At 60.6% G+C, this 24799-nt stretch overlaps 1 protein-coding gene across 1 annotated transcript in view; it reads right to left on the reverse strand.

Annotated features, from left to right (window-relative positions):
* Nucleotides 1-24799, reverse strand: part of LGR6 (leucine rich repeat containing G protein-coupled receptor 6) — a 74372-nt gene that overhangs the window by 36976 nt on the left and 12597 nt on the right. The window contains exon 4 of the mRNA XM_027976101.3: nucleotides 213-428. Within this exon, the coding sequence (XP_027831902.2) occupies nucleotides 213-428 (216 nt within the window). The remainder of the gene's footprint in view (nucleotides 1-212; nucleotides 429-24799) is intronic.

The following is a 24799-nucleotide window of genomic DNA, read 5'->3' on the forward strand; positions in this document are numbered from 1 at the left end:
AACGGTGGAAGTCACTCCCAGGGGGCACTCCCACGTGGGGCACAGCCACAACCTGTGGGCAGAGCAGCAGAGAGCACGGCAGCTGAGCCCGGCGCCCAGGCTCCCCAAGCACTCCCCGTGCCGCCCGGCCTCCTGACAGCCTGGGATGGCCACCTCACTGTGCCTCGGAAACCCCAGGGACACGGCCGAGAGCAAAGCGGGCGGGCACTCACAGCACCACGAGGCTGGACAGGTTCCAGAAGGCGTAGTCGGGGACGCGGCCGATGCGGTTCAGAGCCAGGGTCACGGCCTGCAGGGCGCGGAGGTGGCCGAGGGCCCTGACGGGGATCTCGGTGAGGGCGTTGTCGTCCAGCCACAGGTGGCGGAGGGAGGTCAGCCCCTCGAAGCTCCTGTCCGGGACCAGGGAGATGAGGTTGGCGTCCAGGCGCCTGTGGGAGGGGACAGGGAGAGTCTGGGCCGGGGCAGCGGGCCCCCCGGGCTCCACAGCGCAGCTCCTCAGGTCCCGGGTGCCCCTCCGCTCCAGCCCGAGGCCCTCTATGCTTTGTGTCCCTGTTGGTGACCCAGTGCTGGTCCACAGCCTCAGACCACAGTGCCCCTCATGCCCAGGTTCTCTGTCTGCGCCGCGGCTCCCCCGCTCTGAGGACACTGGCTCCCAGCCCTGTCCGCTCCGGGCTGGCCTGGAAAGCAACGATGGTCCCCCATCAACCTGGGGACAGGTCCACCTATGGACGCAGCCAAGGAAAGACCTTCTCGGAGCCACAGGCCGATCCCTGGCACCTGACCCCAGAACCCCTGTTCTCAGCACCCCTGTTCCCCTCCCCAGCACCCCTATCCCCCAGCACCTCTGTTCCCCAGCACCCCTGTTCTCAGCACCCCTATTCCCCAGCACCCTTGTTCTCAGCACCCCTGTTCTCAGCACCCTTATTCTCAGCATCCCTGTCCTCAGCACCCCTATTCTCGGCACCCCTATTCTCAGCACCCCTATTCCCCAGCACCCCTGTTCTTAGCACCCCTGTTCTCAGCACCCCTGTTCCCCTCCCCAGCACCCCTATCCCCCAGCACCTCTGTTTCCCAGCACCCCTATTCTCAGCACCCCTGTTCTCAGCACCCCTATTCTCGGCACCCCTATTCTCAGCACCCCTATTCCCCAGCACCCCTGTTCTCAGCACCCCTGTTCCCCTCCCCAGCACCCCTATCCCCCAGCACCTCTGTTCCCCAGCACCCCTATTCTCAGCACCCCTGTTCTCAGCACCCCTATTCCCCAGCACCCCTGTTCTCAGCACCCCTATTCTCAGCACCCCTATTCTCAGCACCCCTATTCTCAGCATCCCTGTTCTCAGCACCCCCGTTCCCCAGCACCCCTGTTCCCTAGCGCCTGACCCTTGCACCCTGATCCCAGTGCCCCTGCCCCCTGGGACCCTGCCCCCTGGCTCAAGGACCAGCTGTCAGACGGGGCTCCCTGCTTGGCTGATGCCTATGGGGGCTGCTGGATGTTGGACAGGCAGACAGGGGACAGCCTGTCTGTCCACAGCAAAGCATCCAAGGAGGTGGAGGACCTCAGACACGAGTTCAGGAAGACTCTGCCAGCTGAGCACCCAGTTCTGGCTTCTCAGGACGGCGCCAGGCCTTTACCCCCTGCATCCTGGCCTGGGGCTTGGGCTGACGCCCCACCACCCGGCAGCTGGTCCCATAGGGTCGAGGCAAGCTGGCCAGCGGCCGTGGATCTGCCCACGGGCTCTGCTGTCTTGAGGGGCTTTGCACCGAGGCCTGGTTCTCCGCACTGGCATGTGGAAACCCCAGCCCCCAACCACACAGCCCCGAAGCCCCTCATCCTGGCCCCGAAGAAGACTCAGTGCTGGGCGGTGGGGGCCTTTCTCCCGCCCCAGCAGCGCGAGCCCACATGCCGGTGGCCGCAGGGCTCCATCTGCTCTGAGCTGCTCACCAGTATCCTCCCCATCCCTGGGAGAAATGCCAGGCCAGCCAGCAGGGGGCTGTGGGTGAACAGGCCAACCCCAGAGCCTTGGATGGGAGGGCAAATCGACCGAGCCAGGCCCTGAAGCCTGCAGCGGCAGAGACCTCCACACACGTCACACCTGACCCGACGGCCACAAGCCCCTCGGTGAGGGCCTGTCCCTCTGGTCACTGTCCTCAGGCCCCTACGGTCTGACTGTGGCTACTGACCGGGGGGCCCACAGGTGGAAGAAAATTCTAAGACCCCGTCCAGGATGCCTGGCTCAGAAGGCCCGAGGGGGCCTGTCTCCATGCACAGGCAGGTGGGAAAGGGCTGGACGAGCATCGGCTCCGTCCCCGCCCTCCGCGTCAGTGGGAAGGCCAGGCTGATGGTCCCAGAGCAGTGTGACAGCCACGGACGTGTTAGGAGGGGCCCCAGGGGAAGGGGCGCCGTGCAGCGGCCTGCCGGGAGAGGAGGAGCGGCCAGAGGGGCTTCAGGAAGGCTAGGGGTGGGAGGCAGCAGGGCAGGGGCAGCCGGTGGGGCCGGTGGGGCTGGGGCTCGGGGGCCGAGGGCAACACTGCCACAGGGAAACGGGAAGCCAGGAAGGGCCTCACCCAGGAAGGGCTTCACGCGAAGAAGGCCGTGGCCAGGATTCTGCTGCTAGGGAGGGGCCGTTCCAGAGGGGGACGTGCCAGCAAAGGGACAGGCGCTCTGCACAAGCCCCTCACCCAAAAGCGGGAGTAGGCACGTCCTGGGAGCTCGAGGGTTAGCTCGACCACTGCAGGGTCGGGTCCCTGCAGAGTCCCCTCCTGAGGCGCCCCTGCTGCCCTGCCCTGGGATGTCCCTGCACCACCAAGGGGCCAGCATTGCGGGCTCCCTGGCACAGGACTGTCACCCGGCAGTTCCGGGAGCCTTGATCAGCCCCACACGGACGTGCCCTTCGCCTCGCCCCACCCCAGGGCCCATCACAGACCCTCGCAGAGCAGGCCCCTGGGATCGGCATCAGCGGCCCACATGGCCTCACCTCCTCCCTGCCAGCGTTCAGGGCCCAGGGCACCGAGAGCGCGCCCCCCGAGTCCCGGGGGCGCTGTACGCATCAGGCCGTCTAACCCTCACCTGTGAGGTTCACATTCCCCAAAGAAGAAAAGCCACGTGCGGCCCCGTCACACGCCCAGTAAGCGGCGCAGCTGGGCTTCCAGCCTGGCAGCGGCTCCACGGGGCACACCTCTAACCACTGTGCAGGTCGCCGGGCACGTAGCACGCGCTCCCCGGCCCTGGCGCCTCACCCCACCCCCCGCCGCCTCCCGCTCTCACACAGAGCCTGCCGCCCGGTCGAGGAGGCTGGCTGGCACAGAGCCCGCCACCCGGTCGAGGAGGCTGGCTGGCACAGAGCCCGCCGCCCGGTCGAGGCTGGCCATGCCTGCTCCGCCATCCCCTCCAGGGCATCGCTGAGTGCCTCAGACCTTCCTCTGGCAGGTGGTCCGTGGATCGTCAGCTCAGCACTGCCTGGGACCTCGGCGCAAAGGCAGAGTCTGAGGCCCCGTCCCCGACCGGCGAGTCAGAACCTGAATTCCAGCACGACCACAGGTCATCCGCCGAGTGCTGAGCGCTGAGCGCAGCGGTGTCTGCTGACACTCAGTCGGCGGGAGGGCCGCCGGCAGGAGGAGAGCCTGAACAGCGAGCCAGGCGCCTCCTCCTGTGCTCCGTGTGTGGCCAGGCCTGGGGCTCTGCTCTGGGGTCCGCGCACCCGTCACCCCAGGCCCGGGGCTCCAGGCCGCCCTCCAGGGAGAATCCCCCACACCTCCAGGCCGCGCGGCTCACAGACAGCAGGGGAGCGGCCCCCCAGCCTGGGGACCCGGGCAGCCCTTCCTGGGGTGTGTGTGCAGCGGTGACTCACTCAGATGTTCATCCCACGCTGTGGGGGCCCTCCCCCACCTCGCTCCCATCCAGAGACCCCTCACGCCCTGGGGAGACCCCGGGGGCGGCACCTTCGCCCCAGCTTTCCCAGAGACTGCGCAGGGAGCGGAGTCCCGAGTCCCCCCAGATCACAGCCCGCACCAAAGGCCTTAAGGGAAGGTGGGACGTACACCGGGACAGAAAGGCGAGGGCCGCAGGCAGGACACGGGGCCAGCATGGGCCAGAAGTGGGCACAGACCTCAGATGGCTCAGGTCAAATCCAAAGGTCCAGCGACTGTGGGACGGAGATGGCCGAGTGGGCTGGAGCTTGGCTCTCAGGCCACAAGGACGTCTGGGCCCCCCGGGCGGAGATGCACCCGCTCCGTGACAACCAGGACCCCGAGATGTCACTGCTCCCACTTACAAGCCCTTGTCCTGAGCCCAGCCAGCAGGGATAACTTCTTAGAGCACGTAGGTCCCACGCAGTGTGTACGTTTTCCACGGCCGGTCTCCCCTGGGGTCCCGTGAGCAGACACATCCAGGCACACATTCCCCCCCTCAACCTCCGGGCGGGTCTCCTCAGCTGACTAGTTTGGCCACTGCCCGCCTGAGACGCTGTTTTCAGGTGAAATGCTCACAAAGCATTTCCCTGACACGGCGGGGGGGAGGGGGGGGGGCATTCCTGTGGCTCCGCTGGTAAAGAATCCGCCTGCAGTGCAGGAGACCCCCGTTCAGTTCCTGGGCCAGGAAGATCCGCTGGAGAAGGGAACGGCTGCCCACTCCAGTATTCTTGGGCTTCCCTTGTGGCTCAGCTGGTAAAGAATCCGACTGCAATGCGGGAGACCTGGGTTCGATCCCTCGGTTGGGAAGATCCCCTGGAGAAGGGAGCGTCTACCCACTCCAGCATTCTGGCCTGGAGAGTTCCATGGACTGTATAGTCCATGGGGTCACAAAGATTCGGACGTGACTGAGTGACTCACTTCACTTCACACACAGAGCACAGCTCAGAGGCTCCCCCAGCACCCCTTCCTTCCAACAAGGAGGACATCCAGAGGGACCCCAGGGAGGAGCGGGGGACCCCAGGGAGGGGCGGGGCACCCCAGGGAGGGGCGGGGATTCTGGCAACTGCAGACCCTCTGGTGGTTTTGGCCGTGAGGACAAACACTGCCTTCAGGAAGACCCCAGCCAGGAGCCAGGGCAGGCGAGGAGGTTGGGTGCCAGGCTCCAGGTGGCTGTCCTTGACCTGACTCACCCACAGCCCCCAGAAGAGCAGGTGGAGACTTGGGTCCTGCTCCCTCGGAGCTGAAGGAGCCGCCAGCCTTGCCCCCTGTGCCCAAGGGGCCCAGGGCCTAGAGGAGGAGAGAGGGCTGCCCCAAGTGGGTCAGTGGCCGGGCTGGACTCACACTCGGAGCCTCTCCACAGCCTGGCTCCCTACCAGGAGGCACCTCTGAGCCCAGGGGCCACAGCCCCCTGGAAACCAGAGTCCCTGCAGCCCACAGGGCCCTAGACTGACCCCACAGACCCTCTGGAATCTCCTTCTCTGACCCTCCCTATATCCCACCAGGTCAGAGCCAAGGCCAGAGAGACGGACCGGGAGTCCTAGAGGGCCACCAGCTGCCATGCCCGTCACCAGGGGCCCATTCAAAAGGCTAGGGCCTGCTGTCTGCTCCCCGAGCTCTGAGCGCAGGCCAGCAGGACCCAGGGAGGGCAGAGGGCAGAGGGCGGCAGGGCAGGCCCCAGTCCACGCTGCTCGGGGTGCGGGGCCTTTCCCGCCCCAAGTCAGGCACGTGGAGGAGAGGACGCAGGGCGGCAGGGCAGGAGCAGGCACTGGCTGAAGCCGGCGGCCCTCAGAGAGCATCCAGCCGCCAGGGCTCCCCCGGGGCCGCCCCTCGCCCTGAGCAGCTCTGGGCGGGCCAGCCTGGAGGGTCCCTTCCTGGGCCTGCCCCGCCCCTCCCACAGAGGAGCCCCTGTGGGCAGCCGCCCCCTCCCTGCAGGCAGCCCTCCAGCCGCACACACAGAAGGGCAGGTGGGCGGGGATCCCCGAGAGTCTGGGTGGCTGCGGGGAGCCACTGGGTGGGACGCCCGCGAGTGTCCTGCTCCCTGAACCAGAAACCCTCCACCCCGTGGCCGTCCTGACTCAGGGGGCAGGAGGCCCTAAGCACGGGGCCCCTTCCCGGGCACCAGACTACTGACCCCCGCCTGCAGCCACACCAAGGGCAGCCTCTTCTCTGGAGGCCCCTAGGCCCAGCCCCACACCCACGGCACATGGGGCCTACAGAGGCCTTGCCAAGGAAGGGAGGGCAGGGCAGGGAGGTGCTGGGGGAGGTCCTCACGGTGCGGAAAGAAAGCAGCCGCTTCGGAGCAGTGACCCTGTGCCTGAGGCGGCGTTGGCAGGGGTGGGTGCTGGGGTCCGGCCACAGGGAAGGCGGAGGCTTGGGGACAGGCTGGCACCGGCCAGGCGGCGAGGATGTGCCCGGGCCGCCCTCATCAGCACCGCTGGCAGCACCAGCCTCTGCAGGAGGGCGCACACCTTCCAGGGGAGCGGGCTTGGGAGGAAGGTGCATTGCTCCTGGGGGGAGGGGGCGGGGGAGGGGAGGCTTGGGAGGAGGGCGCGCGGCTCCCGGGGTGGGGGTGGGGGTGGGGGGAGCGGGCTTGGGAGAAGGGCGCATTGCTCCTGGGGGGCGGGCTTGGGAGGAGGGCTGGCCCACCTGGGGCCAAGCAGACAGGGCCAGCTCATGCCGAGGTGCCCCTGCACACTGACCCCCTCCCCACGCCCTGCCCCCAAAGGCCTCTCTGCTCTCACTTGGCTCCCACAAAGCCACTCCACTGGCGTGCCCCAACTAAGCACTGGGCCCCACAAAGGCCCCTCATCTCTGTTCAGTCACTGAGTATCTCCCCTTAGCCCTCAGCTCAGTCAGGCTGGATTAAACGCAGCCTGGTGGCCTGATGGAACCCACTGAGCGCTTGCAGGCTCTGAGTGCCAGGCTAGCCCGGGCTCGGCTCTGGGCCCCAGCATGAGCTGCACACAGCCCGTCTCTGGAGAAGCTCCTGGACTGTCCTTCAATCAGCAACACAAAGACCTCGGCCATCGACTCCCGTGCAGGCTCCTCGCCAGGCAGGCCAGCCTTTCACACGCGCCTTCCTACTGAACACCCACCCAGACCCCTGGAGGGCTGTCTTGCTTGCCTCCTCGCCTGCAGCAAGGAGTCTGTGGCTCCAAACCTACGGCTGAGACTTAATCAAGTATGTGGGAAATGCTCTGCAGCTGGGGCCTGCCCTCCGCCCTCGGGAAACCCAGGAAGGCCTCACGGAGGAGGTGACATCTGAGCTGGTTCCCAGGGGAGGGGTGTCCTGAGGGGCAGTGCTGGAGGAGGGCGGGAGGAGCAAGCCCGAGGCAGAAAGGGGGTCGGGTGCCTGGGCTAAGCCTAGGGGGGTGAGAGAAGGGCCTGAGGGTGAGGCAGTGGGTCCCCAGTGACTCAGGAAGGCAGGGGTGAAGGCAGAAGGTGGGGCCCCAGTGCACAAGCTAAGGAGCCCCGAAGAGAAGGCTCCTGAGGGGCAGAGGCCACGGTCAGGGGACACAGGCGGGTGACCGAGGAGCAGCGAGCACTTCCTGAGGCCCCCAGCAGCCCCACACACTGCACGCACACACACACACACACACGGCCCCAGACACACTGCACACTGCACACACACACACTGTCCCAAGCACACTGCACACACACACACACACACACACGGCCCCAAACACGGTGCACACACACACTGCCTCAGACACACACTGCCTCAGACACACACTGCCTCAGACACACACTGCCTCAGACACACACTGTCCCACACACACTGCCCGCAGGCACGCTGCATGTCAACCCCCCAGCCGGGCCCCTCCCCACCCCAGCTGCACAGAGCAGATGCCGCGGCAGCCCTACAGGCCGAGTGCTGCCGGGCTGCCTGGAGCAGAGCTTCCTGTGAACCCTGACCAGGACAGGCAGGGCCGCAGAGGCCAGTCCCATGGGGGCCCCAGGGCTGCGGCTGCACATCTGCCCTGGGAATAGCCACTGAGCCTCGAGTCCAGGGGAGGGGATCCCAGACTATTCCCGGGGTGCCCTCTGAGCCCCTCCTCCAAGCCAGCACCGAGGGCAGGGTGGCAAAGGGCTCCTAGGCCCTCTCCTGCACCGGGGGCGGGCGGACGCCTCTGGGCCTGAGACAGCACGGCAGAAGCCACGGCCCCTGGCCCCCAGGACCCTCCGCCAGCTGCGGGGAGGCCGCTGTGCCTGAGGAACTGTCTCTACACTGAGCTCACCTGGATTGACACACGCGCCTGAGCAACCAGCTCTAAGAACCCAGCCGCATTTGTGCAGGACACACCAGTGCCCGTCCCAAGGGGCTCCCCGCTGGAGGCATGAAGCTGAAGAGAGAAGCAGCAGGTGCTGCCGTGGTGTGCGCGTGCGAGGCTGTGTCCACTCGGCACAGAGGGGGTGCGTGCCCTGGGGAGCGGGGCTCAGGGGCAGGAGTGTGCGGAAAAGAGCCCCTGGGCCCGGGGGCGGGCCGGAGAGGGGAGGCCAGGCCTTCTGCAGACACGGCTCCTGGTTGTGCCCTCTGAGCCAGGACAGGCCTGGCTGAGCACACGTACAGCCTCCTGCAGATGCTCTGGGCGGCCACCCTCTGCTGTGGCCTACGCGTGTTTCGGCGTGACTGAATCTGCCAGTCAGGGCGGCAGCCCTATGGACTTTATGCACGCTCAGCCGCTCAGTCATGTCCCAGTCTTTGCGACCCCGAGGACTGCAGCCCACCAGGCTCCTCTGTCCACGGGATTTCCCAGGCAAGAGTACTGGAGTGGGGTGCCATTTCGTTCCCCATGGGGATCTTCCCACCCAGGGGCTGAGCCCACGTCTCCTGCACGGGCAGGTGGACTCTTACCACTGAGCCACCGGGGAGGGAGCCAGTACAGGAGCTGCCCGTGGCGACTTTAGAAATCCAGATATACACTACAGATATACAGCCTTTAGATTAGTGGAGAAGACAGCTTTCTGAGAGAAACTTCTGGGACAGGGACACAGGCTTGGAACGCAGGGACCTTTGGCCAAAGGGACAGGGCTCCAGAGAAGACGCTCAGCGTGCCTAAGTGTCGAAGGCAGGCCCAGGTCAGCGCCGGGCCCTGGGCCATCACCACGCTTCTCCCTGATTAACGCGAAGGCCGCTGGGGCAGCAGTGTGTGCTCTCCCTGAAACTTGTCGAGAGGCCTTCAATCTGCGTGGCTTTGGTTTGCGCTGGTGGGGTTTGGGGTGCGTCCAGCACTGTTCATAGGATGGTGTGCCATGAAGAGACCTTCATGGAGTGAGAGCTGAGAGGGACCCTGTAACCCAGGAGGAGAGGACTCAGAGACGGTCAAGGTCAAGAGTGCACCAAGGGCAGAGCCGGAGAAGGCGGTTGGCGTGGGACCCGGGGCCCCTGCCCTCCCGCCCTGGTCCCTTGGGAAGCAGCTGCAGACAACGTCTAGGAAGAGCTGGGGTCCCCTCGCCTGGTCTCCCACGGTGTCCAATGCTGAGTCCAATGGGCTGGGACCAGCACCCCAAGGGGAAGTGCCCCAAGGTGATGGAAGAGTCGGGGGTAGAGTGGACACTGATGGCTAGGCCCCCAGGAATTCAGAGTCACACTTTGCTGCAGGGGTGGGTGGGAGTGGGGGGCTGCAGGAAAGGGATTCTTATTCCATCTGTGTCCCCCCCAACAGAGGGGCTGTGGGGTCCCCACCCAACAGAGGGGCTGTGGAGTCTCCATCCAACAGAGAGGCTTTGGGGTCTCCACCCAACAGAGTGGGTGTGGGGTCACCCAACAGAGAGGGTGGGGCCACATCCAAAAGAGGGGCTTTGGGGTCTCCACCCAACAGAAGGGGTGGAGACACCCAACAGAGGGGGTGTGAGGTCCCCACCCAACAGAGGGGGTGTAGGGTCACCCAACAGGGAGGGTGGGGTCACCACCCAACAGAGGGGGTGGGGACACCACTCCCCGCCTCGCCCTACACAGGAAGGTCTGCGACTGTCGGAAGAAAGCGGTTTCGTCAGTTCCATTTATGCCACCTAATAAGATCCTTCCCCTCGCCGCAACCTCCCAGCAGATCAAAGCGAGACTACTAAGATGGAGCCAACCCCCGCCTGCCCTGCAGGCTCTGAGAAGGCCCCGCTACCCTGCCCTCCTCCCGGGAGAGTGACGGATGGGCCAGAAGCCCAGGAGCGGAGAGCGCTTCCTTTGTGTACATCAAAGGGGACACCTGAGCGCGCCTCCGGGCCATTTCGTGTGTTTAATCGCAGCAGTGTATAAAGATGATTACCCACCCTCCAGGCGGAGGCGGGGAGGAGCCTGGCAGCCTCTCCCAGCTTCTCCTGAAGACACAGACCTGAAGATCCGGGCAGAAGGCCAGCTTTGTGGGTGACAATCCCGGAATCCAGGGTGGGGACCGTGAAAGGCAACCGTCCCAGACCCAGAGGACAGGCTGGCTTTCAGAGGGCCGTTAGCCTGTCCTGCGGCCCCTGGGGACCCGGGTGCCCGCCCTCGGCACGGCTGCGGGGGCCGGTGGAGGAAGGGGCGTCCGGGGTCTCCTCGGCCCCGCCCCCGGGAGCGGGCAGTGACGTCCGAGTTCACGGAACACGAGCAACACCAGGGTCCTGGGCAGCCGGGCGGACTGTGTGGCAGGGAGCGAGCAGAGGGTGCCCGGGGGCACGGGAGGAGGCCACCGGCTGGGCGTCCCTGGCGCAGGCCCCCGACTCCCGCGGACCAGGGTGACAGCTGGCAGCTCGCAGCTGCGCGCTGTCCATCCGCTCCTCCCAGCCCCGCTTCCCGCGCCCCCACGACCCCTGTCTGTCGGCCCGTCCACGTCCGTCCATGCGTCCGTCCGCTCAGGCAGACTCGGGCCCCCCGCGTGCAGGCTGGTCTTCCCCTGCCTAGGCCTCGGGTCGCCCCGTGTCCCACCCCCTGGCCCTGGCCCCTGCGCGCTGCCCGCCGGGCCGGCCTCAGGACCCTGCGCGCTGCCCGCGTCCCGGAACCTCCTAACCCTAACCCTGCGGGCCCGAGGCGGGGGCTTCGAGAGCGCCTCCGCGGAGTGAGCCTCGCGCCGGCTTCCCGGGAGGGCGCGTCCTCCGCTCCACCGGAAACGCCGCCCCTGCCCAGGGGGGGGCGGCCCCCGCTCTCCCCCCAGGCCGGCCCCCCGCGCGCAGCGTCTTCTCGGCCTCGGCGACCCCTGAGCTCCCGCCCCACTCAGCTGAGGCCTCTCCTCTGGCCCCAGAGACAGGTCAAATAGTCAAGCAAGTTCAGCTAAAACAGCAGAGTGCAGCCACCTTCCCACTGAGACACTGATGAAGACGCAGAAGAAATGAAAGCTCAGACCCCGACCAGAAGCGACACGCGACCGGAATCCGCCACGTGCTCGCCCGAGGAGAGCAGCCAATCACCGAGGGCGGCAGCGACGGGCTGAGCCCCGCGGACGGCTCTGCGCGCGGCGGGCGACGACTCCGCCCCGCGAGGACCGGCGCCCACGGCCTGCACCTCGAGTGCGCGGTGCCGCGTGAAATAAGCCAGACTCAGGAGACAAGCTGTGTGATCCCGCGTAAGCGAGCTCCCTAGACCCAAACTCACAGCGCTGGGTCAGGGTTACCGAGGGCTCAGCGGGGGCGGAGTTTCAGTTCTGCAGGATGGAAGGAGGCCCGGGACCGACGGTGGGGATGCTGACCCAGGGATGTGCAGCGCTTCGTGCCCCACACGCACATCTGACTACACGAAGACGGTAAAGTTCATGTTACACGTTTAAACAAAATCATTTAAAAGAGAAGGAAAAACTTTAAAGGGACAACTTTTTTAAAAAATTCTGAGGAACATGGACATGATAATAGCATCCCGAAACCCAGGAAAAGATGCTATCTCTAAACATAATTTATTCCTTGAACCGGAATAAGCAGCAGGTGGTTCATCAGCATCCTCAATAAGGTACAAGGAATGATGGCGTCGGTGAGACAGGGGCAAACACGCACGGGGGCGGGAAGGCAGACGCAGAGGGGCGGGAAGGCAGACGCAGAGGGGCAGCAGCGCAGAGCGCGAGAAATAAAGGTGGATTTCAGAGAGAAATCGATGCAAGTGGAGCTGGGCGGGCAGGGAAGCTGCGAGGGGCGCGTGCAAATGACTGGAGCACAAGCGCGACAGCTCTAATTTCTGAAATCTGTTGAAGCTGCAAAAAATGTACTTTACAAACGTCTACTGGGTTTCAGACAAACTGAAGGAAAAGCGATTCACACCTGGGCACATTCTGGCGAAACTCTGTAAAGACGATAAACGGAGAAACTCTCGTAAGCACTCATGAAGATGCACGCTCTTCTCTAGGGAACAAAACAGTGAGGGCCATCTCTGAATTTCCTGGCAACCACATGCCAGGGAAAAATAGAGCTACCCTGACAGCATCCTAAGAAAAAATGATCCATGAATTTTATTTTCAGAGAGCTTGACAAGTATCTGTGAAGTCCACAAAAACATATTCTCAAATACGTAAGGGATCAGAAAACAGACCGCGTGGGATCTGGGGGCCGGGGTTCGGTGCATCTTCACAAATTAAAGCTCAGGTCCCTGTTATGATGGCTGCCCTCGAGGCTCAGACAGTAGCGACTCTGCCTGCAGCGCAGGAGACCCAGCCTTGGTCGCTGGACCAGGAAGACTCCCCTGGAGAAGGGAATGGCTCCCCACTCCACCATTCTTGCCTGGAGAAGGGAGAGACCATTCTTGCCGCAGAAAAAGAAGCCTGATAGGTGGTAGCGCTAGGGTCACAGAGACTCAGACACAGCTGAGCAACTAAGACTTTCACGTCCATGTTATAAAATAAATAGACAAGCAAAGCGTAACAGAAACGTGGACTGGGGCTTTCCCCATCAGACATCACAACACCAAAAAACAAACCAAACACCCCAAACATTAAAATACCAAAAAAACCCCAAACCAAACACCCCAAACATTAAAATACCAAAACAAACAGACCAAAAACCCCAGACATGAAAATACCTCATTAAAAAACTACTGGAGCTTATAAATAAGTGCAGCAAAAGTGCATGATACAAGATCAATACCCAAAACCAACTGTACTTCTACACACTTGCAATGAAGAATCCAAAGACGAAATTAAGAAAAGAATTCACCTTCAGTGAGCGTTGTTGCAAAAGCCGGACACAACATGTAGACCAATGAAGTCAGAACACACCCTCACACCACACACAAAAATAAACTCGAAATGACTTAAAGACTTAAGTATAAGACATGACACCAAAAGCTCCTAGCAGAGAACACTGGCAAAGCTTCTCTGACATACACTGGACCAGCGTCTTCTTAGGCCGTCTCTCAAGGCAATAGAAATAAAAGCAAAAATAGACAAACGGGATCTCAAATCCACAACACTGTCACAGCAAAGGAGACCGCAAACAAGACAAAAAGGAGCTTACAGACGAGGAGAGACTGTTCGCAAAGTGGACTGACAAGCATTTAGTTTCCAAAATAAACAAACAGCTTGTACAACTCTGTAACAACAAAAAAACAACCCAAACAAAAAGTGGGCAGAGTTCTCCGAAGAAGACACGCAGACGGCTAACAGGACATGAGGAGATGCCCAACTCTGCCGATTCTTAGAGAAGTGAAAATCAGAACTACATGAGACATTATCACCTCACACCAGTCCGAACAGCTGTCATCAAAAAGTCTACAAATAATAAACGCAGGAGAGGCTGTGGAGAAAAGGACACCCTCTTACACTGTAAAGTGGTGCAGCCACTTTGGAAAGCAGCGTGGAGGCTCCTCAGAAAACTAAAAACCGCGCTACCATGTGGCCCTGCAATCCCACTCCCGGGCACGCTGCTAAGTCGCTTCAGTCGAGTCCGACTCTGTGCGACCCCATAGACGGCGGCCCACCAGGCTCCTCCGCCCATGGGATTTTCCAGGCAAGAGTACTCCCAGGCATATATCCAAACAAAAGGCATTCAAAGAGACACACACACCCCAGTGTCCCCTGCAGCACTGGCTTCAACAGTCAAGACGCAGGAGCAACCTGAGTGCCCGACGGCCGACGAGTGGACGAAGAAGCAGCAGCGCCACGCACAGCGGGATGCTGCCCGGCCTCGCAAGAGGGAAACGGTGTCACAGCAACAGCACGGATGGACCCAGAGGGCAGCGCGCCAAGTGAAGTCAGCCAGCCAGGGAAGACGGAGACACGGTACCGCTTCCTCGTGGAGTCTAAGCTGTGAAGCAAATGGACTTATTTACAAAACAGAAGCAGACTCAGAGGCACAGGAAACAAACTCACAGTCACCAGAGGAGGGAGGGGTGAACCAGGAGCTCGGGATTCACGTGTGCACACTGCTGCTGCTAAGGCGCTTCAGTCGCGTCCGACTCTGTGCGACCCCAGAGACGGCAGCCCACCAGGCTCCCCCGTCCCTGGGATTCTCCAGGCAAGAACACTGGAGTGGGTATGTACACACCAGTATCTATTAAACAGATAGACATATACATGAAGTAAGAAGACGGACTTATAGCGCAGGGAACTATACTCAGTGTCTTCTAATAATCTATTACGAGAAATATATATATATGTGCACATACTTGTATAACGGAACCACTTTGCTGTACACCAGAAACTAATACAGCACTGCGTGTTTCAATAAAAAAGAAACCAATTCAATTTACAATAACATCCACACGAATATTTAGGAATAAACTCAACGAAAAGTGCCAAGTCTATACTTTGAAAACCATAAAACATTGTTGAAAGAAATTAAAGGCTATCTAAATAGATGGAAAGACATCTCATATCCATGGATTTTTAAGATGGCAACACTCCGCAAACTGACCTGTAGATTCGGCAGGACGCGATCAAAACTCCCAGTGTCCTCTCTGTTTTTTGCAGAAATTGACACAGATCCTAAAACTGTATCGAGAAATGCAAGGGAGGCAGAATAGTCAAAAGAATCATGACAAAGAGGAACAAGGTTGGAGGACTCACGCTCTCTGATTTCCAACCTTATGGCATGAGCGCAGCCGTCGCGGCTGGATGGTGCCGGCGTAAGGGCAGGCAGGCCAAAGGAATGGGACTGAGAATCCAGAAATGCCCTCACGCGTGCGTGCTGCTGCTAAGCCACTTGAGTCGCGTCCGACTCTGTGCGACCCCGTGGACTGTAGCCCTCCAGGCTCCCCCATCCCTGGGATTCTCCAGGCAAGAACACTGGAGTGGGCTGCCACTTCCTTCTCCAGGGGATCTTCCCCACCCAGGGATCGAAGCTGCGTCTCCTCTGTCTCCTGAACTGGCAGGTGGATTCTTACCACTAGCGCGGCCTGCGAAGCCCAAGCATTCACACACTCGTGGGCAACTAACTGTCCACAGGATGCTGTGCTGCAGCCCACGGGCCACAAAGAGTCGGGCACGACTGAGCGACTGAACTGAACTGAACGGAAGACAGTTTAATAGGGAAAAGAACAGCCTTTGGTGTGATGAAGCAGTTTGCTGAAAGAACTCACCATCTGCGAGGAAAAGAATGCAACGGAGCCTCTACCTCACACCACATACAGAAATGGACTTGAAACAGACCAAACACTCAAAACTATAAAGCTACCAGAGGGAGACAGAAACCTCCCTGACCTTGGATTAGGCAGTAGCTTCTTACACAAAACGCCAAAGTACAAAAACAAAACACAGAAAAATTTGACTTCATAAAAATTAAGTTTTGTTCTTCAAAGGACAGTATCAAGAAAATGAAAAGACAAGCCACAGAATGGGAGAAAATATTTGCAAACTGCACATCCGATAAGATACTGGTGTCTAGAATACTGAAAAAACTATTATAAATAACAATAGAAAAAGACCACCCAGGTTTCTAGATGGTCAAAGCCTCTGAACAGACTTCTCCAAACAAGGCCACCAGGAAGCACGTAAGAAGAGGTTCCATCCCACTAGTCACAAGGGCGTGTAAATCAAAACCACAAGCCGCTATGTCACACCCAGGAGGAAACCGTAACGCAGACGGCAGCAAGTGTGGAGACGGACAGAGGCGCCCCGGGGCATGGTGAGCGCTGTGCCCGCCGCAGGGGACGGCTTAGCGGGTCCGCACACGGCTGTCCGTATGGTCACCACACGGCCCGGCAGCTTCACTCCTGGCTACACACTCGAGAGACTGAGAGCACAGCTGCACAAGTGTTCACACCAGGATTACCCACAGTCAGCAAGCGGTGAAGACAGCCCAGTGTCTACCAGCTGGCAACAGGCAACCAGACCTGGGCTAACCCACAGTGGAATGTCATTCAGCCACCAAGAGGAGCAGAGGCCTGGGGTCCCAAGGGCAGCAGCTAAAAGCTAGTGCAGCCAGAGAAACGGAGACTTTCTTAGAAAAGGAAAGAAGTACTGACAGAAAAGCTAAGACCAACCTGCACAGCATTTTAAAAAGCAGAGACATCGCTTTGCCGACAAAGGCCCATCTAGTCAAGGCTATGGTTTTTCCAGTAGTCATGTATGGATGTGAGAGTTGGACCATAAAGAAAGCTGAGCACCAAAGAATTGATGCTTTTGAACTGTGGTGTTGGAGAAGACTCTTCAGAGTTCCTTGGACTGCAAGGAGATCCAACCAGTCCATCCTAAAGGAGATCAGTCCTGGGTGTTCATCAGAAGGACTGATGTTGAAGCTGAAACTCCAGTACTTTGGCCACCTCATGCGAAGAACTGACTCATTGGAAAAGACCCTGATGCTGGGAAAGACTGAAGGCAGGAAGAGAAGGGGACGACAGAGGATGCGATGGCTGGATGGCACCATCTCCGGGAGTTGGTGATGGACAGGGAAGTCTGGTGTGCCGCAGTCCATGGGGTCACAGCGTCAGACGTGACTGAGTGACTGAACTGAACTGAATTGACAGACTAACGGACACCCACATGGGTGAATCCTGACAACATGCAAAGCGAAAGACGCCAAACGCAAAGCGCTCCATTTCGTATGACTGCATCTATGTGAAATGTCCACAGCAGGCAAATGCAGAGAGCATCCGCATTAACGCCTTCAGGGCCGCGTGTTGTGGGGAGTGAGAGCCAACCAGGGTAGGGAGACGAGAACACGCTGAAATCAGAGACGTTAATGTCTGCACAAGTTTGTAAACGTGCTAAAAAAAAACAAGCAGCCACTCAGGTCTCTACTTTTAAAGAGCAACTCATGCTATATCAATTATATCTCAAATTTTTAAAGTACTTAAAGCTAAAATGATTACGCCAGTGCTACAGTCTGGAAGGAACCATAAACCAGGCCCCAACACAATTTGTAAAGATTCAACACATCACAAAGGAAGGGCGAGTTTAAAAGTGCGAGAGCTCAGAGACAGAGGCATGCTGATGAGCGCTGTGTCTGGCTGGTAGAATTGCGGATGATTTCCATTTTATTCACATTCTCTGTATTTTCTACATTGAATCAGAACAAAACATATTTTTAAAAAACAAAGTGCGTCAGGATATAATTGAGCCCCAGGCTCTGGAGCACTCAGCTGGGGATGGTGCACACAGGGGGCGGGTGTAGGGAGGGGAGGCCTGGGGGTGAGTGGAGAGGCCGCACTCTCTGGGCCCCCTCCCGCGCCGTCCTGCCTGGCCTCACGAAAGGGCCGGCCCTCCCTGCAGACCAGCCTCCTCCAGGCTGCCCACTAGGCTGAGCGAAGACTGCCTTCAAATCCAGCCCCTGGGGCTGGTGGCTCAGCTGGTACAGAATCTGCCTGCAATGCGTGAGACCCTGATTCAATTCCTGGGTCGGAAAGATCCCCTGGAGAAGGGATAGGCTACCCACTCCAGTATTCTTGGCCTTCCCTAATGGCTCAGATGGTGAAGGATCTGCCTGCAGTGCGGGAGACCCTGGTTCGATTGCTGGGTAGGGAAGATCCCCTGGAGGAGGGCATGGCAACCCACTCAGTATTCTTGCCTGGGGAATCCCCATGGACAGATTCAGCCTGGGGGGGCTACAGTCCGTGGGGTCGCAGAGACAGATATGCCTGAGCACACCCAGGTCACAGCCCCTCCCCTCCCAGCAGGGCGGTCCTTTCCTCTCCACTCTTCACCTCTCACTCTCCCGGCTCAGCCCAGTGGGGTGCCTCTCACGGAGCTTTGCTGCTCTTCCAGCCAAGAGGTCCCAGGCCTTGCAGAAGCCAGCTGCCAGGCCCTGACACCAGCAGCCCTGTGACCCGACGACCCCGCGAACTATCAAGAAGACTCGACTACACTGGTATTCCAGTTAACTGTGCATACGAGCAGGGTGGTGTCACCAATACCCCATCCTCCTAAGAGCCACAGTTAGCATCAGATGCTGGGGGTCCTCTAAACCCTAACACCGTCAGCATTTATTTCAAGGCAGCTCATGTTTGGCCAGTTTCTTTCAGGTCCTTGCTCTCGGCTCCAGGTAGATTCACGGCTGAGCCGCCAGCCCAGCTACACCTCCTCTAATGTTGGACGGAGCCAAGGACCGTGTTGTCTGGAAACCATGACCAGACAGACCCAGTGAAGCACCCAGTAAATTCCTGTTTCATGGAGACCTTCGTTTGGACCAAGTAAAGATGACTGTGGCTGTGGAGGGTGGATTTGGGTTTGAAAGTCCTGGTCCAGACATGGAAAGTTAATGCGTCCATTTCCCAGGTGGCGTTAGCTTAAAGAACCCGCCTGCCAACGCAGGAGACATAAGGGACACGGGTTTCATCCCTGGTTTGGGGAGATCCCCTGGAGAAGGGAGTGAACCCTCTCCAGTATTCCTGCCTGGAAAATCCCGGGACAAAGAAGCCTGGTGGGCTACAGTTCACGGGGCCACAAAGAGTCGGACACGGTGGAAGCACAAGCGACCGTGTGTGCAAGCGCAGGGAGCTGCGGGCGGCGCTGCAGGCAGGAGGGGTGTGCTCGAGCGAGGGGCCGGCCCTGGCCGCCGCCGCCAGAGGACGGGCGGTCCTGGGAGCGTCTGGACGCGAGGTCCCATCTTGGCTGCATGGCTGACCTCGTCAGTGACACCCTGTTGGACTCTTATGTAAATTCCCCAGCTGTTTTGCCCTTTGAAAATAAATTTACAAAAAAAAAAAAAAAACAAACAAAAGAAAAGAAACTAGTGGTCAAACTCCGCCCCACGCAGGAGAGAGGAGCTGGACTTCCGGTGAGCACGGATTCAGGGCCCTGACTCTGAAACTCGGGCCTGCACAGACCTGCAGGTCCCAGCCTGTCCTGCTGTGACGTCCTGAAGCTGGCAGCTCACCGCCTGCTGGGGGTTGCTGAGGGCCGTGGAGGGAAAGGGGTGCCCAGCCACTCAGGAGGATGCCGCCGGGTTCTGCCGCAAAGCCGAAGCCGCAGGTGAGCCCGACAACAGCCCTCGTCCCAGCGCCGCCTGTGTGAGCACAGAGCACCGCAGGGACCTTCAGGGCAGCCACCCCACCGCCCCCAGCTCACAGCTCACAGCACCAAGGCTCAGGAGGCGCAGATAACTCTCACCTCAAAAGAGGCAGGGCTGGCTTACACAGGCAAGCAGCAGCGATTTCAGACAGAGAGGCTGGACTCACACATCCCCTCACAGCTGAAAGGAGCGCCTCCGGGAGTCCCACCCGCCCCAGTCGCCAGATGTGTGAGGTGAGGCCTTGACCACAGGGAGGTGAGTGACCACCGGCCACGCCCCACGAGCCTCACTGCCCTTCTAGCTCTGACTCCCGGACTCGGGGCGGCTGGGACAGTCAGATCCAGGATGCCGGTCAGGTCACGTCAGGGAGACACGGACCATGACGGGTCCCGTCTGCCTGGGATCGCGTGGAGCCCTTTCTCAGAGCTCTCCAGGCTGGCCTGAAGTCCACCACTCAGCATCCCAAATGGACCTGTAGACAAAGGCTAATTACTGTCTGTGCCCAGCCCTGCCCCCACCTCAACCTGTCAGCTGAGTGAACGCAGGCGGCAGTGTCCTCCAGCCCGGCAGCAGCGGACAGGCTCCAGGGCAGCACAGCAGACAACAGAGCTCCACCCGGTCCCTCCCTGCTCTGCTCCGGCTAGGGCCTCCCTCCTGCCAGCCTGTGAGAACCGAGGGTGTCTGGTTCTGGTACTTCGTGTACTCAGAGACTCAGAGTTGGATGGAAATCTAGGAGGACTTCCTGGAGGAGGTGTGTTGCATCGACTCAGTAGAGAGTCAAAGCCTGGCAAGAAGGAAAAGCACCAGATCCCGAGGACAGCTCAAGCCGAGGCCTGGAGGCAGAAGGGCACTGGCGTGGGGGCGAGGGGCACAACGGGGTGCGCAGCCCAGCTGGATGGATGGCGAGCCGGGTGGGCTCACGGCCTGACAGCAGGTCCAACTCCCAGGAAAGCTTGGCTGGCTGGCCCTGAGGTCTGTGGCTTCTTATTGAGAAGTGGAGCCACCCAGCGTCGGGAGCCCTGGACCCGCCCTCACCGCACCGCTGACCCACTCTGCCCAGAAAATGGCAGGAATCAGAGTGGGTAGAGCAGCCGGCTCCCCGCGGCCCTGGCTCCCGCTCCCTGCGGGCCCCCGGCTCCCGTCTCCACAGGTTCGGTGGGAGGGTTTCACTGTTGGTCCCCAGGCCCAGGTCAGCAGACAGACAGGCCGTGAGGAGCTGGTGAACCTTCACCCCAGGCTGGCTCGGCCCCCCAGAGGAGACTCCCACGGCAGCTCCCAGGGCAGCGGCAGCCCCCGCTGCAGGTGAGGGCTCAGGAGGGATGAGGCCGGGGGAGGCTGCGGAGGGGACGGAGTCGAGGCGCCGGCAGGAGGGCTGGAGGGAGCTCCGTGTGCAGGGTCGGGGCGGGCCTGGGGCCCGAGACAGCGCTTCACGGGCAGCTGGGATCCCGAGAGGGGGCCTGGGAAGGGCCTTCTGGACGCAGGGGAGGCCCAGGCCTCGGTAAGAACTGCCCAGGAGCGCGGCCTGACACAGTGAGCACCTGGAGGGCCTGGGGCAGGTCTCCGAGAGACGGCGGGGCCAAAGCCCAGCAGCCTGAGGGCCCTGGGCTGATGCTGTGCCCTGGGGATGCCCAGAGCCGCCCCTGCCCATGCCCCCTCCCCATAGTCCGCGCCCCTGCTCCTACCCGCGCCCCTACCCCTCCCCCTAGTCTCTTCCCTGAGACCTTGGCCCCACACAGTGCTGTGATCCCCTTGCTCAGGGCATCAGGGCGGGATTCCCCATGAAGCCTCCAGAGGAAGGATTCTCCCAAGGAAGGGATGCTTGACCTGCCCTTCCTCTCAGGGAGAGACGGCCCCTGACCCTCTCCGAGGCTGCCAGGCCCCTCGAGACTCACCCCTGGGCTCCCGCTGCCCTCCCTAGGGTCCACAGAGCGCTTCAGCCCAGGCCTCGCTGGAGCAGGAATGGCTTATTTCAGGGGAGGCTGGTGGCAGAGTTGGGTGCTGGCGTCAGGGCAGCGGGAGCCCCTTTGGTGAGAGTGCAGGGGTCAGGGGTCATTCCAGAACAAGTGACCTCAGGGTCATCTAGCCAAAGAGGTCACAGAGATGCGCAAGGACACCTCCCTCTCAGGAAACAGCAGAAAAGCATCTGCAGGCCGGCTCCTTCTCTGGTGACATCCAGGGGATGCCCTCCCCTCCCCAGGCCAGGTGCCCATGCCTCCTCCCAGCCCCCCTCAGCCTCTGCGGTGGGCAGAGCAGGAGCTGGGCGCTCACCGCGTCTTCCAGGTGGTATGCACGTTCCCACACACCGACGAGTGGCTGGCAGCCACGTGGGCTCCAAAGGCTCAGAAGCAGGTGGACAATGACTCAGACTCAAAACAGACCCACCTCCCTGCCCCGGACCACGGAGGGCTGCGGGCTGGGGAGGGCGGGCAGGGCTGCACTGGGGGAGGGCCGGTGACTAGCACACGGTGCTATCCATCTCTTCCTGGCTGGGGTCTGAGCCACCCCTCACCTCCCTCTGGCACTCTCAGGCTTTGATGGGACAGGATTCTGAAAAGAGGTTGTGAGCTCCCAGAAAACATCAAGAGGGGAGCAGAGTGGGAGATCCCCCAGGCCAGACAAGGGGAGCGTGACTGGGGGCCTTCCAAAGCCACTCTGACCTTTCTCTCCCTGTGGTTAAAGGCAGCTGGAAAGTTCTTCCTGAAGCCTAACCTCTGTGTCTCCAGCTGCATCTTCCAAGGTCATCCGCACATCTCATCAGCTCTAGGCAGGTCGCAACCTCACATTCCCACCGCACACGTGCAGGGGACGACAGGGAAGATAGGGGTTAAGGCTTGATGATTTTGCAAAGAAAGTCTGTAGGGCCAAGGGATGGGGGACAGGGAGCCAGTAACGATGGCGGCTCACCAGAACTGGGGTTGGGAGAGAAGGCAGGTCCCAGGAGCTCCTGACCGAAGAGCACAGAGTCCCAGACTTCAGTGGCGCACTCACAGCTGGGACGGTGCGGGGTCTTGTTAAAAGGCAGAGTCTGACCTCCTCGGTCTAGAGCGGAGCTTGAGCCTCTGCACGACTCACGAGCCCGTGTGAGGCCAGGGCTGCCAACGCAGGAAACACGCTCTGGGTCACTAGGATCATCGCGTGGCTCCCAAACCTGGCTGTGCATTAGATCCCACCAGGGAGACCTGTCAAGCCCACTGTCCTGGGCCCCAGCCCGCAAGATGCTGACTGAGGTCTGAGACAGGGCCTGGGGTTCCGCACCTTGTGGGCTTCTCCCTCGCCGTTCAGCAGGCGGCCTTGGGGACCAGGCCCCGGGTCTCACCCAGCTGCCCGTCTGCATGGCCCAGGGCTGTGGCTAAGGGCACACGTGCAGACACACCGCCTACCAGCCCGCTGACTGGCTCCCTGAACCTCCACTTGCGCGGCTGTGAAACGCGGACCATTGGACCACAGAGACCTGTCACAGGCGCAGACGAGCTGGTGTCTGCCGAGCACTGGCCGAGCCTGGGCCACAGTGAGCCCTCAGACACGGTCCACAGGCCCGATTCTGATCACACACACCACTCCACCTGGGCCACAGTGAGCCCTCAGACACGGTCCACAGGCCCGAGTCTGGTCACACACCCCTCCACCTGGCCACAGTGAGCCCTCAGACACGGTCCACAGGCCCGATTCTGATCACACACACCACTCCACCTGGGCCACAGTGAGCCGTCAGACACGGTCCACAGGCCCGATTCTGGTCACACGCCACTCCACCTGGGCCACAGTGAGCCCTCAGACACGGTCCACAGGCCCGAGTCTGGTCACGCGCCACTCCACCTGGGCCACAGTGAGCCCTCAGACACGGTCCACAGGCCCGATTCTGGTCACGCGCCACTCCACCTGGTTTGCCTCATGTCCATCAGCTCCCTCTCCACTTGTCTGCACTGATTTCGCATCGTTTTCACCAGCACTGACTTTCTGTCTCAGGAGCTTACGTCCACAGAGTACAGGAAGGGAGGGATAAGGATTGGGGTCTGGGTGTGATATTCCCACAACAAGCAGGAGCTGCTGAAAGGCAAGGCCCTTGTGTGATTATTGAGCTCAGGCACTCAGCACGGCTTCAACAAGCAAGCGAACAGTTGGATGGATGGATGCTTGGAGGACGGATGGGCAGATGCATGGGTGGGTGCGTGGATGCATGGGTGGGTGGATGGGTGGATGGGTAGGCAGACAGAATGGCAGACGTGCGCATGGGCGGATGCACAGGTGCACAGGTGGATGGATGGATGGTCGGAGGACAGACGGACAGATGCATGGATGGGTGGGCAGGTGAATGGCTGGATGGGTGGATGGGTAGATGGATGGATGGGTGGAAAGATGGACGGATGGGTGGGTGGGTGGGTGGACAGATGAGTGGGCGGGTGAATAGCCGGATAGGTGGATGGGTAAATGGGTGGATGGACGGGTGGATGGAAAGATGGATGGGTGAGTGGGTGGGTGGGTGGGTGGATGGATGGATAAGTGGGTGGATAGATGCATGGATGGATAAGTGGGTGGATGGGTGGATGGATGGATGGATAGATGGATGGACGGATGGATGGGTGGATGGGTGGATGGTTGGTTGGATGGATGGATGGATAGATGGATGGATGGATGGACGGGTGGATGGATGGATAAGTGGGTGGATGGATGGATAAGTGGGTGGATGGGTGGATGGATGGATGGATAGATGGATGGATGGGTGGATGGGTGGATGGATGGCTAAGTGGGTGAATGGATTGTTGGATGGATGGATGGATGGATGGATGGATGGATGGGTGGGTGGATGGCTAAGTGGGTGGATGGATGGGTGGATGGATGGATGGATAGATGGGTGGATGGGTGGATGGGTGGATGGATGGCTAAGTGGGTGAATGGATTGTTGGATGGATGGATGGATGGATGGATGGATGGATGGGTGGATGGGTGGATGGGTGGATGGATGGCTCAGTGGGTGAATGGATTGTTGGATGGATGGATGGATAGATGGATGAATGGATGGATGGGTGGATGGATGGATGGGTGGATGGATGGATAAGTGGGTGGATGGATGGGTGGATGGATGGATGGATAGATGGGTGGCTGGGTGAGCAGATGGATGGACACCAGCGGTTGGGTCTCTTCTTCCCTCCAGATGCAACCAGAACCCAGGCTGGAGTTCTGCACTGGCATCAGCTGCTCAAGAGGAGGCATTAATGCAAGAGGAAGGAACCTTGCCTCTGTCATCTCCCCTGCGGGGAGGGGGTCACCCCACTTCTGGGCTCTACCTGGGGGTCCATGCGCACTCAATCTCAATCTGAGGGGTCAGCCCCCACTCAGAGGTGCCCCTGCCCTCTCAGGCCGAGGCCTGTAGGAGCTCTGCAGGGCTGAGGAGCCCTCAAGGGCTGAGCCCCGCTCTGCTCCTGGGTGGCCTAGCTTGGGCCAACTCTACCCAGACCTACATTCACATCTGAAAGAGCCCCCACAGGATCCCCGCCACACAGACACTCACCTAGCGTCTCTGGGGAACCAATGACCCATGTTAGACTCTCATCAC

The sequence above is a fragment of the Ovis aries genome, chromosome 12, assembly GCF_016772045.2.
Source record: "Ovis aries strain OAR_USU_Benz2616 breed Rambouillet chromosome 12, ARS-UI_Ramb_v3.0, whole genome shotgun sequence".
NCBI lineage: Eukaryota > Metazoa > Chordata > Mammalia > Artiodactyla > Bovidae > Ovis > Ovis aries.